The following is a 14,018-nucleotide window of genomic DNA, read 5'->3' on the forward strand; positions in this document are numbered from 1 at the left end:
GCAAGTTATTTTAAAATCTGCCCTTACAAGGGAAAGTTACAGCCCGGACACGAGTTATTGAGCCGGACACACGGACGGACGGACGGACGGACGGTGCGATTTTAATATGCCCACCTTCGGGGGCATAATAAAAGCCTTTATTAACGGAGTTTTGTATTTATAGCTACGTGGCCATAAAATCCCCAGTTAAAAAAACAACACAAAATAATATATAATTATACGTTTCTTATGTCCATCTAAGTCAGTGTGTGTAGACCTTGTGATAAATTGCATCATAAATGCTACGTCGGAAGGCCATATTTTGCTTCGAATGAAAACTTAAAACAAAGATAACTTCACTATTTCTTCACCATATTAGATGAAACACAGCGCAGTCTACGCCTCTTACGGAGCCTAGCCTTCGGTCTTTTACCAGAGTTTGATTGAGAGTTTAGTTTCTTCAAACACTTCGAAAAACCTTTTCACTATACGGCCGTCTGACTGAGCACTGTCAAAACATTATTATGGAAACAGGTTTGTTGAAGTGTTTGAGGAAACTAATCACCTAATCAAACTTCGGTAATAAAACGAAGACGGGGCTCTTTAAGTGGCATAACCTGCCCTTTGTTTTATTTAAAATGATGTAGCTAAAGAAAAGTTATCTTTGATTTAAGTCTTCATTTTAAGCAAAATGTTGCCTTCCGACGAAGCATATATGACGTAATTTATCACGTGGTATACACACACTGCAAGTGTAAACCTATGTTGCGTCTCTTTAACAACACAATGGAAACAACTGGGACAAGGCTAATTCAGTTGCTAACAGAATGACACTATATAAGTATACAGCAACACAGCCATCTAGACAGGGGTAAATAATACATGTAGCTCATCACTTCTTTTCTTCTTTTGCAAATGTGCAAAAGATATAGGACATTTTAACATGTTACCCACAGGGAGAAGGCTCAGACACCATACAAGAATATCAAGGTTATTGTCAGGTTGTAAGCTTTACCTACCAGGTTCAGATATTTCTGTACAATAGTGAACTGCTCTGCTGTTAGAACATCAAGGCTGTGGGTAGGCACCTGTTCTAGTCGCTCAAGGGTACTCAACTCTATCCGCTGTCCACTGGTCAAACTACTGAAAATAAATAATTCTGCTCTAGATTTTGTGATGGAACTGTGATGTGAATAACAGAAAGGTTAATTGAGCTTTAGTTATTCATGCATTAGCTACACAAAAGTTTTCAGACAACTGTAAAAGTTACCACAAGGTCCAAGGCACAGGCTGTGTTGGGCACCACTGTAATTCAGTGACCAAAAACACTTGTAAAAATGTAACTTCTAAGAGTTAAACAAAGCCCCTACTTTTTGCCTTGGGAGAAACTTCTTGCTTCCCAACCACAATATATAGAAATACAACAAGGTCCCAGGCCTGGGCAAGGTCTGGCACTTTTACATCCCACTAAAGCAAAGAGACTCAAAACACTGAAAAGATAGCCACACTTCAGACTATAACAAGACCCCTACCTTTTGCTATTCGGAGTGATGGTATGCTTCCCGGCCCCTATAGAAGCTACCACAAGACCACAGGCCTGGCCAGGGCTGGGTGCTATCACATCCCACAGTCGAAAAGAAACTCAGAACACTGGATAAAAATCTACATAAGGTGCCTCCAGATATCATGTTTTCTTGCCACTATAGAAGCAAGATTCCAAGCATAGTCAGTATTAGATGACCCGTCGCCACTGAAACCCAATTACTCAAAACTGGTAAAACAACTTCACAAGATCCCTACCTTTTCCCTTTCGGGGTGATGGCCTGTTTTCCAGCCACTATACAAGCCACCACAAGGTCCCAGGCACGGGCAGTATTAGGTTCCCCTTCTCCACTGTACCCCAGAGACCCAAAGCACTGGTAAAACAGCTCCTCCCACTTTCGGTCCGGCTTCACACACAGATGACCATAGTCACTGAAACACAGGGGGAGAGTTTGTTAAAGGACTTGGGTTATATACAATGAATCAAATTCAACTTATGCACCTTGTTATATTCTGAATAACAAATATTTTTAATTTACAATTTGTAAGTTACTCTCTCATTCGTATAATGTCTTTTTTTTTGGTGACAATTCTATTCTACATTAGACATTCTATACCTAGAGGGGACCTTCTGTGTTGTGCTAGTCCATGAATGCCTTACTGGAGGTGGGGCCGCCTTGTGGAACATCCCAGACACCTTCAGGCCTTGATTCCATGTGCCTAAGAATGTCCCCTCTATCCGGTCACCACCTGGAAACCTCAGAATGCCCTGGAATGGGTTTAGGTATCTGATTTACACTAAGGTTAACTCAGGATGCCTGGTCACCCCCCCCCCCCCATTCTTTTGGTTTCAATATTTATGAAATAATTTTATGAGTAGAATATGAAAGTGTAAAAATTATACCTAAAACATGTTACAAACAAGCTTTTCACAAAGTAAATTGAAAATGAGAGTTTTAGAGAGCATCTTATATAAAGACACATTGTACAGAACCCCCAATCAAATTTGCCTATCCTAAGAATTCCATTACATGTACGTTTACTACTTACCTTTCCATGCAGCTGGGTGATTCCATTAAACTCCCCTTCATAGCAGCTACCATCATCAGTCAACATCAAACCTCGACCCTTAAATACAAAACTTACAGATACACCATTTCCAAAAGGTATGTACATGTATATCTACCTATTCAAACACATGCAAGATAAGAAAATAACATGAACATTAAAAAAGGGCCATAACTCTTGATAAAACATTGTAGCAACAGACAGAAAATGTCTTAGGCAATTTTTGATGGTGATTATGTGTACAAAGTTTGAGAAAAATATGCCAATAACTGAGGCATGAAGCATTTTTTGCAACAGACAACTCAACTGACCAACCAACCAACCAACTGTTGACTCTAATTTACCCCCCTTTAAACCTTCTCTGCAGGGATAAAACAATATACCCCGCTTCAAACTTTGTTTATGTAGGTTTTACTATAATTATACAAACTTTTTGAACTTTGCTTGCAGATGTTTTTCAATATTCACCCCTTCAAATTTTATTTGATGGGATATACAATACACTGCTTCAAACTTTCTTTGCAGGTATATAATCATACAACTATATTAACCTAAAACGGTGTTTTATCTGAATACTTAGGTTGCAAACGTGATCAATTCCTCTATTTCTCAAACAAATCTTAAATCCCCTATAACAGCATCAAATGTCAGAATATAAAAAAAAATTTTTTTAATAAGGTCAAACTTATTATCAATCCATTTGGTATTACCCTTGCTGTTCATTCAGCTCAGAAAGGAAACTAGATAAAAGTGAGAGTGCAAAAATATAAGATTTGATACATTTATGACTGAGCAAGAGGATCAGTACTAAATCACCCACCACAAGTTTTCCCTGCTGGAAGTTGCCCTCAAAATACATTCCATCCAGTGTTACAACTAGGCCATCACCATGGCGTTGATCTTCTTGCCACATGCCCAGATACTTCTCTCCATGCAGCACGTCATCGAGCACACCATAACCATGGCGATGATCAAACAACCACTCTCCTGTGGGTATGAAGTAAATTGTATGTTTGTTTCTAATGCTAAACAAGAAAAGGACAAACAGGGTCAACAACATAATAACAATAAACTGATATTAAATTGGGTTAAGCCATAAAGCAACCATTTTGAGCTTGGAGACTTTATAAAGTGTAAAACAACAATTTGTTTGTATGCATCATTAAATAGCGTGAGGGTTCATTCATTCATTTAAAAAAAATAAAAATTCAGTTTCAATACAAAAATCATTGTTACAAAGAAATATAGTTCAAGTGCAAGTTATAAAACTAGTATTCTGACATGATTTCAGAAAATATACAAATGAACTTGCTCGTCAAATGTTTACACTAAGCACGTTCAGTTTCCGACTAAGCACTGATGACAAGGTGACATTATTCTGCTAACAACTAGAAGAGTCATTCCCAACATTTCAAACAGGTTTAACATTGCTTCTGAAGTCGCTGTGACATGTTTGCATTTGCAGTTCTGTCTGTTGTTGGCAGTTAATATTAGTCATATTAGTGGCAAAAAATACTGCAGTCTGGCAGTACAAATCGGCGGCTTGGTCATGTGATACGTTTAACAACCATTACTGGCTGTATTTTTTATGTTTCCAAAACTTCCTTCATATAACGGGCAATCATGAATTCCTTGCAAGTAAACATCAACCGCTATTCAATGCTTCAAAACCTCAAAATGCTAAGTCCATTTACAAACTGTAGTAACTCATTTCTGATTCCTAGTTCTACTCTATGATGTTCATAGATCTGAGCCTGATACATACCAACATAGATGTAAGCGAATGTACTGGGCCCCTTGCCCTTTCTGTACGCCCCATGACCTTGACGTAATCCCTCCTTGAAGTGACCTTCATACACATCCCCACTGCTATACCTGTAAATATAATAAAAGATGAACAACTGTATATATATCCTAATAATTGCACAATTTACATGCCATTTAAGCCACAAGCATGTTAAAAGTTTGATAAGTTTGTTTTTAACAATATTCGTGGTGTGTAACTAACATGTACTAGTTCAACACTAGGGTACAGGTTTATATCAATTACAAAATGTGACTCACTTCTGCTGTGCCTATAAGTAATTCTAATGAGTTCACCATAATTCTGACTATAGACTTTTTGACCAAATCAATATGGTTAATCACTGTGCACACTAAGATTGAATACTTTACAATAAGTCATTAAACAGTTATTGATCCAAATGCAAGTGTTGTGCTGACAAAAAACACTGTGGCAGACAACACCGACGAAAAATTTGTCCCTTTGTGTCCGCCCTGCATTACAGGCACCCCAAAAATAATAAAGGGCATTACTATGACAATTTTAAAAGCCAGAATTATGGTCTTTGACATCTAATGAGGTATTGGCTGTCGTTAATTGTATACCAAGTTCATTTTAAATGTATCAACAGCTTTTTAATTTAATATGGCAAAGGTTGAAGTTTTTGTATGCAGTGGAGACCGTCAGTATTGTCGACAACAAGGCTATCACAGAAAACCTAAAAAAAGTTTCTTATCAGTGAAGAGTCCTCAGTATTATTAAACAAGGTAATAACTGTCAAATGTTTAAGCACAAGCAATATTACAAAGGAACAGGCTATAGTACATAAGAAAAGCTTACAGTATCTTTGCATGGCCGTGAAGTTTGGCTTCCTTCCACATGCCTTCCTGTATCTCTTCAGTTTTGTTGTCTTTCAAGATGGTCATCTTACCAGACCTGAAATGAAACACAAGCATAACACATGAAAAGCCAGAACAACCCGTTGTAATATCACCATTCAAACCTATCTATGTCTATGTATGTGTTTGTATAGAAAATTTCATTAGACATCATTTGATTACACCATCTTGCCCGACCTCACCTATTTTAAAATACAGGTACATAAAAAAAATCAACAAACATAAATAAAATTTTGCACAGAAATTATTTTTTTTGAGGATTTCTCTGATATGCTTGAATATAATAAATACCTCTACTAAATGTTTAATGTACACCGTCTATATAGCTTAAATCAAAGTGGTCCTTGTACGTCTGCCTTGTCATGTGACTTACCCCGTGATCGATCCATGCTTGAACTTGCCCTTGTACTTCCTGCCATCTTTCCAGACCATCCCACCACTGTAACATAGTCAATTTCTTACAGCATTTTAAAACAGACTTCAAGGCAATTTTATAACAAACATTTGAAAAAATGTATTATAAATGTGTTTTTTTAATAAAAGCACAGCAAAACATAATCTTTATGACTCATTCACTGGAAGGCAAAACAGAGAGCTGGAACTTGCAACATATGTTGGAATTAACATTATGAACATGATTGTCTACATCTTCTATATTCACTATCTTGAAAGGGTTGAAAGTTATGCTGCCATTTACATTAAAATGATGACGAAAACAATCCAACAACAACTTAGAAAATTGAAAAGTCAATAAGAGTACTGCCAAGAAAATGCAACTCTCATCTGGTTGGTTTTCTTACAAGGGGAATAATTTGACATTTATTAAAGCATGAGTTATGGCCCTTGATATACATGCATGCATTGTCTCTTGCAACATGTTTACAAGGTTACATGTGAATATAATTGAATGGGTCAGAGTTATACTGTAGCCGAGGCTACAGTTTTTGAACATGATGCTGATGATTCTGCCGTCAATGACACCAAAGCTATGACAATACCTCAACTTTATTTCTTTTAAACCGCCGAGCACAAAATATATATAGTATAGTATTAAGTAGCTTACTATCCATGTATTTTCCCATTTAGCCAGTATCCCCTATACGCAGCATCCTTGTAGAGTAAGTGTTTTGTGAAAGTGTAGCTGGCAAGGCGTACCACAGGCGTGTGAACACGCTCGCCGCTGTCCTGACGTTTCACAGCTTTTTGACTAGCCAAGACCTTGTTAATTGCTGTGTTGAAAGCTATCAGCCACTCTGTCTGTAAAGTAACAAGTATCACATGCATGAAAATACCCTCTCACTGTGTTGATGGATAACTACTTTCTGGCTCTATACCTAGCACCGTATTGATATCTGTGTTGAAGGCTGTCAGCCATTCAGTCTGTTCAACTTAAATATTATCTTTACATCCTTATATATAACATAGATACAATCAGGCCCCCGAATATCACAAAACCACTCAACTCCAATCTTAATCTCAGTCTTAACTCATTTTACCACCTAAATTCATAAAATGATTCAAAAGCTTGTATGGGTTTAATCCTTTTTAAAACATAATAAAATTATGTGTCGATAAAAAATGTTTGTGAATTTTTTCGAATAAACATCAACGCTTATTCAAGTAATTGTATAAAGTAACGAGTTGTACTAAATAACATTTTATGCTGTAGAACTTAGTTTCTTTGGAATTTTGACCAATTTGTTTTTAAAACATATATTCTAAAAGAGAATGTGCATTTAAAATAGTGTAAAAATGTATGATTTTTAATAACTATTGATGTTATGTTATAAAATGAATTGAGTGTAAGATTTGACTTTAGTATTTTCGTGAGATTGGCACCAAAAAAAGTTTTTCTGTAACAAATCTCAGGACAATTATTTAATAAAATGTTTTACTCTTTTTACATCATAAATGTAAAAAAATACCAAAATGTAAAAAAAAAAATTGAGTAGGAGACCGGGTTCGAACCCGTGTCGCCAAAATTGCAGTCCAGTGTTGTATCCACTGTGCTACGAAGGCTTACCATAAACGTCCAGTGCAATATTTAAGCTATATAGCTAACTTGGTAATATCACGTTATAATAGCCAATCACGCATGAGGAATGAATTCTACTAGGTAGACTTACCTAGTAATCTTTTTTAATGGAAAATACGAAATAACTGCTAAAAATAAATTAACTGTGAACTATGTGGTACTTCAGTTAGTAAGTTTCAATGCATTGTACACATCGATAACAAGTTTATATCAGTTTTAGACAATTTTCTTCTTTTTTTTTGCTATTTCATCATACGAAGTAAGCCCCTTTAATATTTTAAATATCACATATTCATAAACTACATTGTTAAAATATTTTGCCTATATAACCAGTAGTGACATGAACTTTTTGCCTTAAAAAAGTATGTACTTAACCTGCAGAACTTGAATTATTCACAATATTTTAGGAAGGTAAAAGCTTCTACACAACTTTTCAATAAAAACCTCTTACCTTGCCCTGAGCTGAGGGAGCGTACACAGTCAGGACATCTTCTGGTGTTGTTATGGTTAAAACATACCTGAAATATACAGTAGTTTCCCATTATTACCCTTACATACTGACTTTACTGATGTATGAAAAAACATAAATAAATAACTTGTGGTAAAAGAAAAACTTAAGCTTAATGTGCAGCATGTTTAACATAATGTAATAAATGTGCAGCTTATATCATGTTTCATGTGATGTAATAATGTGCAGCTGATATCATGTTTCATGTGATGTAATAATGTGCAGCTTATATCATGCTTCGTGTGATGTAATAAATGTGCAGCTTATATCATGTTTCATGTGATGTAATAATGTGCAGCTGATATCATGTTTCATGTGATGTAATAATGTGCAGCTTATATCATGTTTCGTGTGTGGTGATAAATGTGCAGCTGGTATCATGTTTCATGTGATGTAATAATGTGCAGCTTATATCATGTTTCGTGTGTGGTGATAAATGTGCAGCTGGTATCATGTTTCATGTGATGTAATAAATGTGACGCTGATATCATGTTTCATTAAAGGAAAAAACATGTGGTTGATATCATGTAACTTAACGTAAGGTCATTTTACTTTTAAATCAGCTTCCCTTAAATTTGCATTAGGCATTTTTTTAATTGCTACTATTTAACCCTTTAGCGCATCTATAGGAGATCGGCCGACATAGCTCATTAGCAGATGTATACGCATCTGGCCGACCCTATCCACTACTGGATGTAAATGCATCGCCCGCATATTTCAATAGGGTCATTTCAATATTTCAATTTTGCATCTTTCTTTTCGTTAACAATATCCCGGATGTTTATAAAACTGAAGCTTAACCTTTTGTGTAGTGATTTTCCCTTGAAAATATCGTCTGCTAAAATTTGAAGGTAATTATTATACTAGCTCTCGCAGGTGTGAGATCCCACTGTGACGTAATAAAACCTCGAGGCAGAGTACTGATTGGAAAATCCCCAAATGCATTCATGCGTAAATCATTGAATATATTACGTCAGTTTTATTTACCATTAAAATCAATAAAGATTATAATTATTTGTAGATAATATTTTGTGTTACAAACAATAGAAATAAAAAGTAGCTGAGAAAATGATAAGTAAATTTTCTGTTGAGCTAATTGATGGCCAGCATGGTTGCGGCCATAAAATAGGTCAGGTAACACATTTGTGCAAGCGTTTGGATGATCTAGATCTTTTTATTCATACCGGGGAAAACATTTATCGGCTTTCTTTTTGTAAACAATTTTATGAGGGGGTAATAAAGTTAGACAGACACTCTGGACTGGATCTCTCAGCTGGATGACACTGGATATTCCTGCCATATTTCTGTGTACAGTCAAACCTGTATTAAGTGGCCACCCTTGGGAAATGATCAAAGTGGCTGCTTAAGACAGGTGGCCACTTAATCCAGGTTTGACATTTCCGTCACTTAAGCTTTATTCAGAGATGGAGTATGTATCTTAACCACCACCTCACACCACAATCAGTAACATCAGTATCAATATTATTGAGGAAGGTTGAATACAAATACATTTGTATAGATAAAATAACTTTATTTCAAATTTATAAATAAAATACATTAGATAAATGTTGATACAAGGCATAAACAAAACACACCACATATCAGTCTACACATAATACACAACTATATGGCATACACGTTTTTGAGTTCACTTTTTAAGGTAGTCTGTACATTAAATAAATGTTGATGCATAGCATAAACAAAACACACCACATATCAGTCTGCACATTTACACTACTACATGTACATACACATTTTAGGTCATTCAGTTCCTCATTTCTGGTCATTTTCCTCTGTCTTTTTGCATTTTGTATTATACACAAGAACATCAATTGTCAGCTTTTTAATCCAGATGGGTCTTTTTTATGATAGGGGTAATAAAATTTAGATTGATCCCAGCATTTTTTTACCCTTTGATTTAATGAAGTTATGACATTTTAAAGAAATGTTACAATTCCATCTTGGAAATGCATTCACAGATGAAATAAAATAATTTTATATTTCATCATTGACACCATTTATTAGATTATTTAATTATCTACAAAAAATATATTCACATAAAAAAGATTTGGCCACAATTATATGGAGTAATATTAAGTTATACAGATAAGGACTGCTTATAAGTTGGCTATTGACTGGGAGGTGTAATATGGCCACTTGCCTATGTGCTAAAGGGTTAAAGTGTAAAATATGTCACTTTAACAATACACAAAATTGAGAACATAATTATTAGGGTATTTGTTTTTAATTACTGATACTCACTGCTGATTGGCTGAATCAGAAGTGGGTGCGTCTATCCACACTGTCTCCAGTGGGTAGGTTTGATGACTGGAGTACTGCAATGATTTAAATGGAACAGGGTTTATTTAAGCAGGAATGAAGCAGTGCAGCTAAACAAAAACTACACCACGTGATTATATTGTTACCGGTAACATGTGTACAAAGTTGCATGCCAACATCTTGAACAACTTTAAGCTATGGCCAAGTTTGAAGATTTTGCATGCTGACGATAATAATGAAGCAAAGGCTATCACAATAACTTCACATTTTTTCTCCGAAAAAGAGACAAGCTGCTGAATATGTAGATTTTTCTGTTAGGAAGATCCCAAGGAATGTTTATGTGCAATAATTGTTTGTTTCTAGAATGTAAGTAGGAGCACATCACAGCAAATTACTCCTAAAGTAAAAGAAATGCTAAATGAAATGTATATTGGACATTCAAGCAAAGCTTAATTAAGACGTTCAAACAGACACTTACCTGGGAGTGTATGAAGATGTCATTAAACAGGTAGAAGTTGTTGGTAGAAAATCTGCCAGCACTGGTCAGGGTGAGGGGGCTGGATTTGCTTTCCTTGATCAGGCGACGTGCTGGCTTACATACACTCTCCTGGATAGAAAGTTAATGTATATCATTACGCTGGTACAGTCAAACCTGTATTAAGTGGCCAGCTTTTGGAAAAGGTCAAAGTGGTTGCTTAAGATAGGTGGCCACTTGATCCAGGTTGGAAATTTCCCCCACTTAGGCTTTGTTTAAACAGAAGTTGATTTCATTTTTTAACCATCACCTCACACCATCATCAGTATCATAAGTACCATTATCATTAAAGAAGTTTAAAATAAATGAAGATAAAATAACTTTATTGCAAAATTATAAATAGAATGCAGTAGATAATTTTTTATACAAAGCATTTACAATAACACCCCAAAAACCAGTCCACTCAACTACATTAACAAGTTCACTTTATAAAGTAATCTGTAATTTTCGTTTGCTCTAACCCAGGCTGTAATCTAAAGTGCAAGAACAAATCCTGTGCCAACATTTTCATGTCAAGCATGTCACTCTGTGAGCATTGCAGAGCAAATGTTTTATACTTTCGACCATCCACAGTTAAATTCCTTGGCAACACTTCCTGCACTAACACCGTTTTCTTATAAATCAATTCACTCAACACATTGTTTTAGAGTCAAACACTTACGATTTGTCTTACAGTCAGCTATAATCATAATTAAAAAGAATTTCATGCACAATGCAATGTCAATATTTCGTAAAAAAATAAATGAATTAGTGCACTTTGAAAATAAATATTGAAATGAGTACAAATCATAACTCGTTGTATACCTTCAAGTGACAATGCAAACATAATAACCAATTGTTTTTGTCAGTATTTGATAATTAATTTCCTAATTAATAATGTTTATTCAAGTATCTTCATTAATTGTGTCAATTGAAATAAAAAAAGATTCGCCAACGTACATCATAAGCATGATTTTTTCATGAGTAAACATGCATGGCAATTGTGTGATGTTATATGCATTTTCATTGGATGACAGAAATATCTGAGGCTGTCATACTTTTCTGTGATCTTCAATGTGTAATGGAAAATTTTATTAGAGGAGGTGTCAGTTACAAGGGATGAGTGGCCGCAAATTAATGTTTATATGGCTTCACGGGGTCAATTTGAGTGACAAGGCTGCGTTAGACATTTTGCCTCTAAATGCACCTACCTTATACAGTAAATATGAACATGGGGAATTTGGAGTGACCTGATAAGGCAGGTGGTGACCGTTAAATCGGGTTTGACTATACTGCTAATGTGAACACACAAGGTAGAATCTGGGAATCTGACATGACCCCTGTTAGAAGTGCTCACAATATTTCTAGTAAAAATCACAATGACCCTGACCATGACCAATGTGCAAACGAGGTTTTAAAACTCTACACCAAGTCTTCAAAAGTTATTGATCATAAATGAAAGTGCCATTAATGTTTCTAGTGTAGATCACCATGTCCTTGACCTTTTACCTATTGACAAAAAAATCAATAACGGTCATCTACTGACTATGACAAATTTGCATTACAACTTTGCTGACTTAACACCAAGTCGTTCAAAAGTAATACATCAGAAACAAAACTGTGATGACGGTGATGCTCACGATGACGTGGATGACCTTGCCATACAAAGAAATCCCTACATGGCTTCCTTGGTGATACAATAACAAGTCACCAATACAAGGATAGGGATCATCAAAACAATTTCACCATGATTTTCAGGTAATAAATTGGACTAAGACAAATGCAAACATACTCTTCTATAATAAGTCAACAGTTAGATTGATTGAAAACTGGCATCTGTTCACTTTCATTTGATCTTATTTCATATACCTTAAAAAATCCAATCAGATCAAGTACACTGTTTTTGCCATTGAACATGCTAAAGTAAACTGTAACATGTTAAAATTATCTAAAAGAAACAAGAGCTGTCACAGTATGTAACGAATGCCCCCGAATGTGACATTGACCTATGAACAAGGTCAGTACATAAAAAGTTGATCTTGCCTTTACGTGTCAAATACATATGGCAAGTTATTTTAAATTGCCTCTGAACATAAAAAATACCACCCATACTTGACAACCTACACTGTTATGTCCTTATATTCAGCATTCCATTGTGATTAAACACCTAAGTGTATCTTTCACCTTAGAGGTAGGGACATGGGTCTTACACGCGACACATCGTCTTGGTATTTGGAACACATGTAGCAAGTTATTTTAAAATGTGTCCATACAAGGGAAAGTTACAGCCCAGACACGACAACCTATACTCTATGTCCTTATATGCAGCACTCCATTGTGAATAAACACTAAGAGTGACTGTGACCTTAGAGGTAGGGACATGGGCCTTGCACGCGACACGTGGTCTTCATATGTGGAACACATGTGGCAAGTTATTTTAAAATCTGTCCATACAAGGGAAAGTTGCAGCCCGGACACAAGTTATTGAGCCGGACACACGGACGGACGGATGGACAGTGCGATTTTAATATGCCCACCTTCGGGGGCATAAAAAGGGATTTTTCACAAGACATACACTATTACAAATAATCGAAGTAGGACTATGATCCCATTAAGCGAACTAAGTGCTTAACATACTGTGAGTTTGGCTGGAGCAGATTCCCAGAACAACTTAGTCTTGTCCGCATCAGCCACATGTGATGTCGAGAGGCGAAGAAAATGCTCAAGGTGAAGGTGTACTCTCTTCACCAAGTTGTGTTCTTTGGCATTCTGAATAGAAAACAACATTCCATACAACTTTATTATTAGATTATAACAAGATAATGTGAAATGTTAACAATCTAGAGGGAGAGGTGGTCTAAGGGTCTGCCTGTCACCCAAATTTGGTGCTTCCCCTTGTTTTTCTCAGTTGGTTAAGAGATGCAACTCCTCAATCATTTACAGTAAATGTTATCTGCCTTGCTAGACATCAGCATTTTGTCATTGGTAACATACTAAGTTCAATTCAAATGCCTTGAACATTTTGAGAGCAGTGGGCTAGAACTGTTCAAGCCGCCATTCACAACACAAAAGTAATGAAAACACCTTCAAACATCAAAGAGGAAAGCAAACCAATGACTTATAAATACCTTATCAAATATGTCTGCAAACTTGTTGACACTATCTGAGAGGCCGCGTACAAGACTTATGGGTGTATGCATAAGTTCCCGGAACCTCGCCGTATGGTCAGGTTTTGCCTCTAGGGTGACAGCAGGTAACATCTCCCCATAAAACTCCTGGATTCCCTCAAACAGTGACCTGCAGGATATATTGAAACAGTTTTAGATAAAATTTTATCAGGGCCTCACTGAATGGTAGGACCCATCTTCCAGGGCCTCACTGAATGGTAGGACCCATCTTTCAAGGCCTCA

General features: G+C 36.0%; 1 protein-coding gene across 1 annotated transcript in view; it reads right to left on the minus strand.

The window, feature by feature from the left end:
* Positions 1-14,018, minus strand: part of LOC128211280 (alsin-like) — a 69,177-nt gene that overhangs the window by 18,224 nt on the left and 36,935 nt on the right. The window contains exons 14-27 of the mRNA XM_052915895.1: positions 13,737-13,905; positions 13,246-13,377; positions 10,573-10,701; positions 10,077-10,150; positions 7,758-7,824; positions 6,335-6,528; positions 5,645-5,710; positions 5,213-5,308; positions 4,355-4,464; positions 3,410-3,576; positions 2,572-2,649; positions 2,139-2,290; positions 1,780-1,953; positions 999-1,122 (exon numbers count right to left, since the gene is read on the minus strand). Of these exons, the coding sequence (XP_052771855.1) occupies positions 999-1,122; positions 1,780-1,953; positions 2,139-2,290; positions 2,572-2,649; positions 3,410-3,576; positions 4,355-4,464; positions 5,213-5,308; positions 5,645-5,710; positions 6,335-6,528; positions 7,758-7,824; positions 10,077-10,150; positions 10,573-10,701; positions 13,246-13,377; positions 13,737-13,905 (1,732 nt within the window). The remainder of the gene's footprint in view (positions 1-998; positions 1,123-1,779; positions 1,954-2,138; positions 2,291-2,571; positions 2,650-3,409; positions 3,577-4,354; positions 4,465-5,212; positions 5,309-5,644; positions 5,711-6,334; positions 6,529-7,757; positions 7,825-10,076; positions 10,151-10,572; positions 10,702-13,245; positions 13,378-13,736; positions 13,906-14,018) is intronic.

This window comes from Mya arenaria, chromosome 12 (assembly GCF_026914265.1).
Source record: "Mya arenaria isolate MELC-2E11 chromosome 12, ASM2691426v1".
Classification (NCBI taxonomy): Eukaryota; Metazoa; Mollusca; class Bivalvia; order Myida; family Myidae; genus Mya; species Mya arenaria.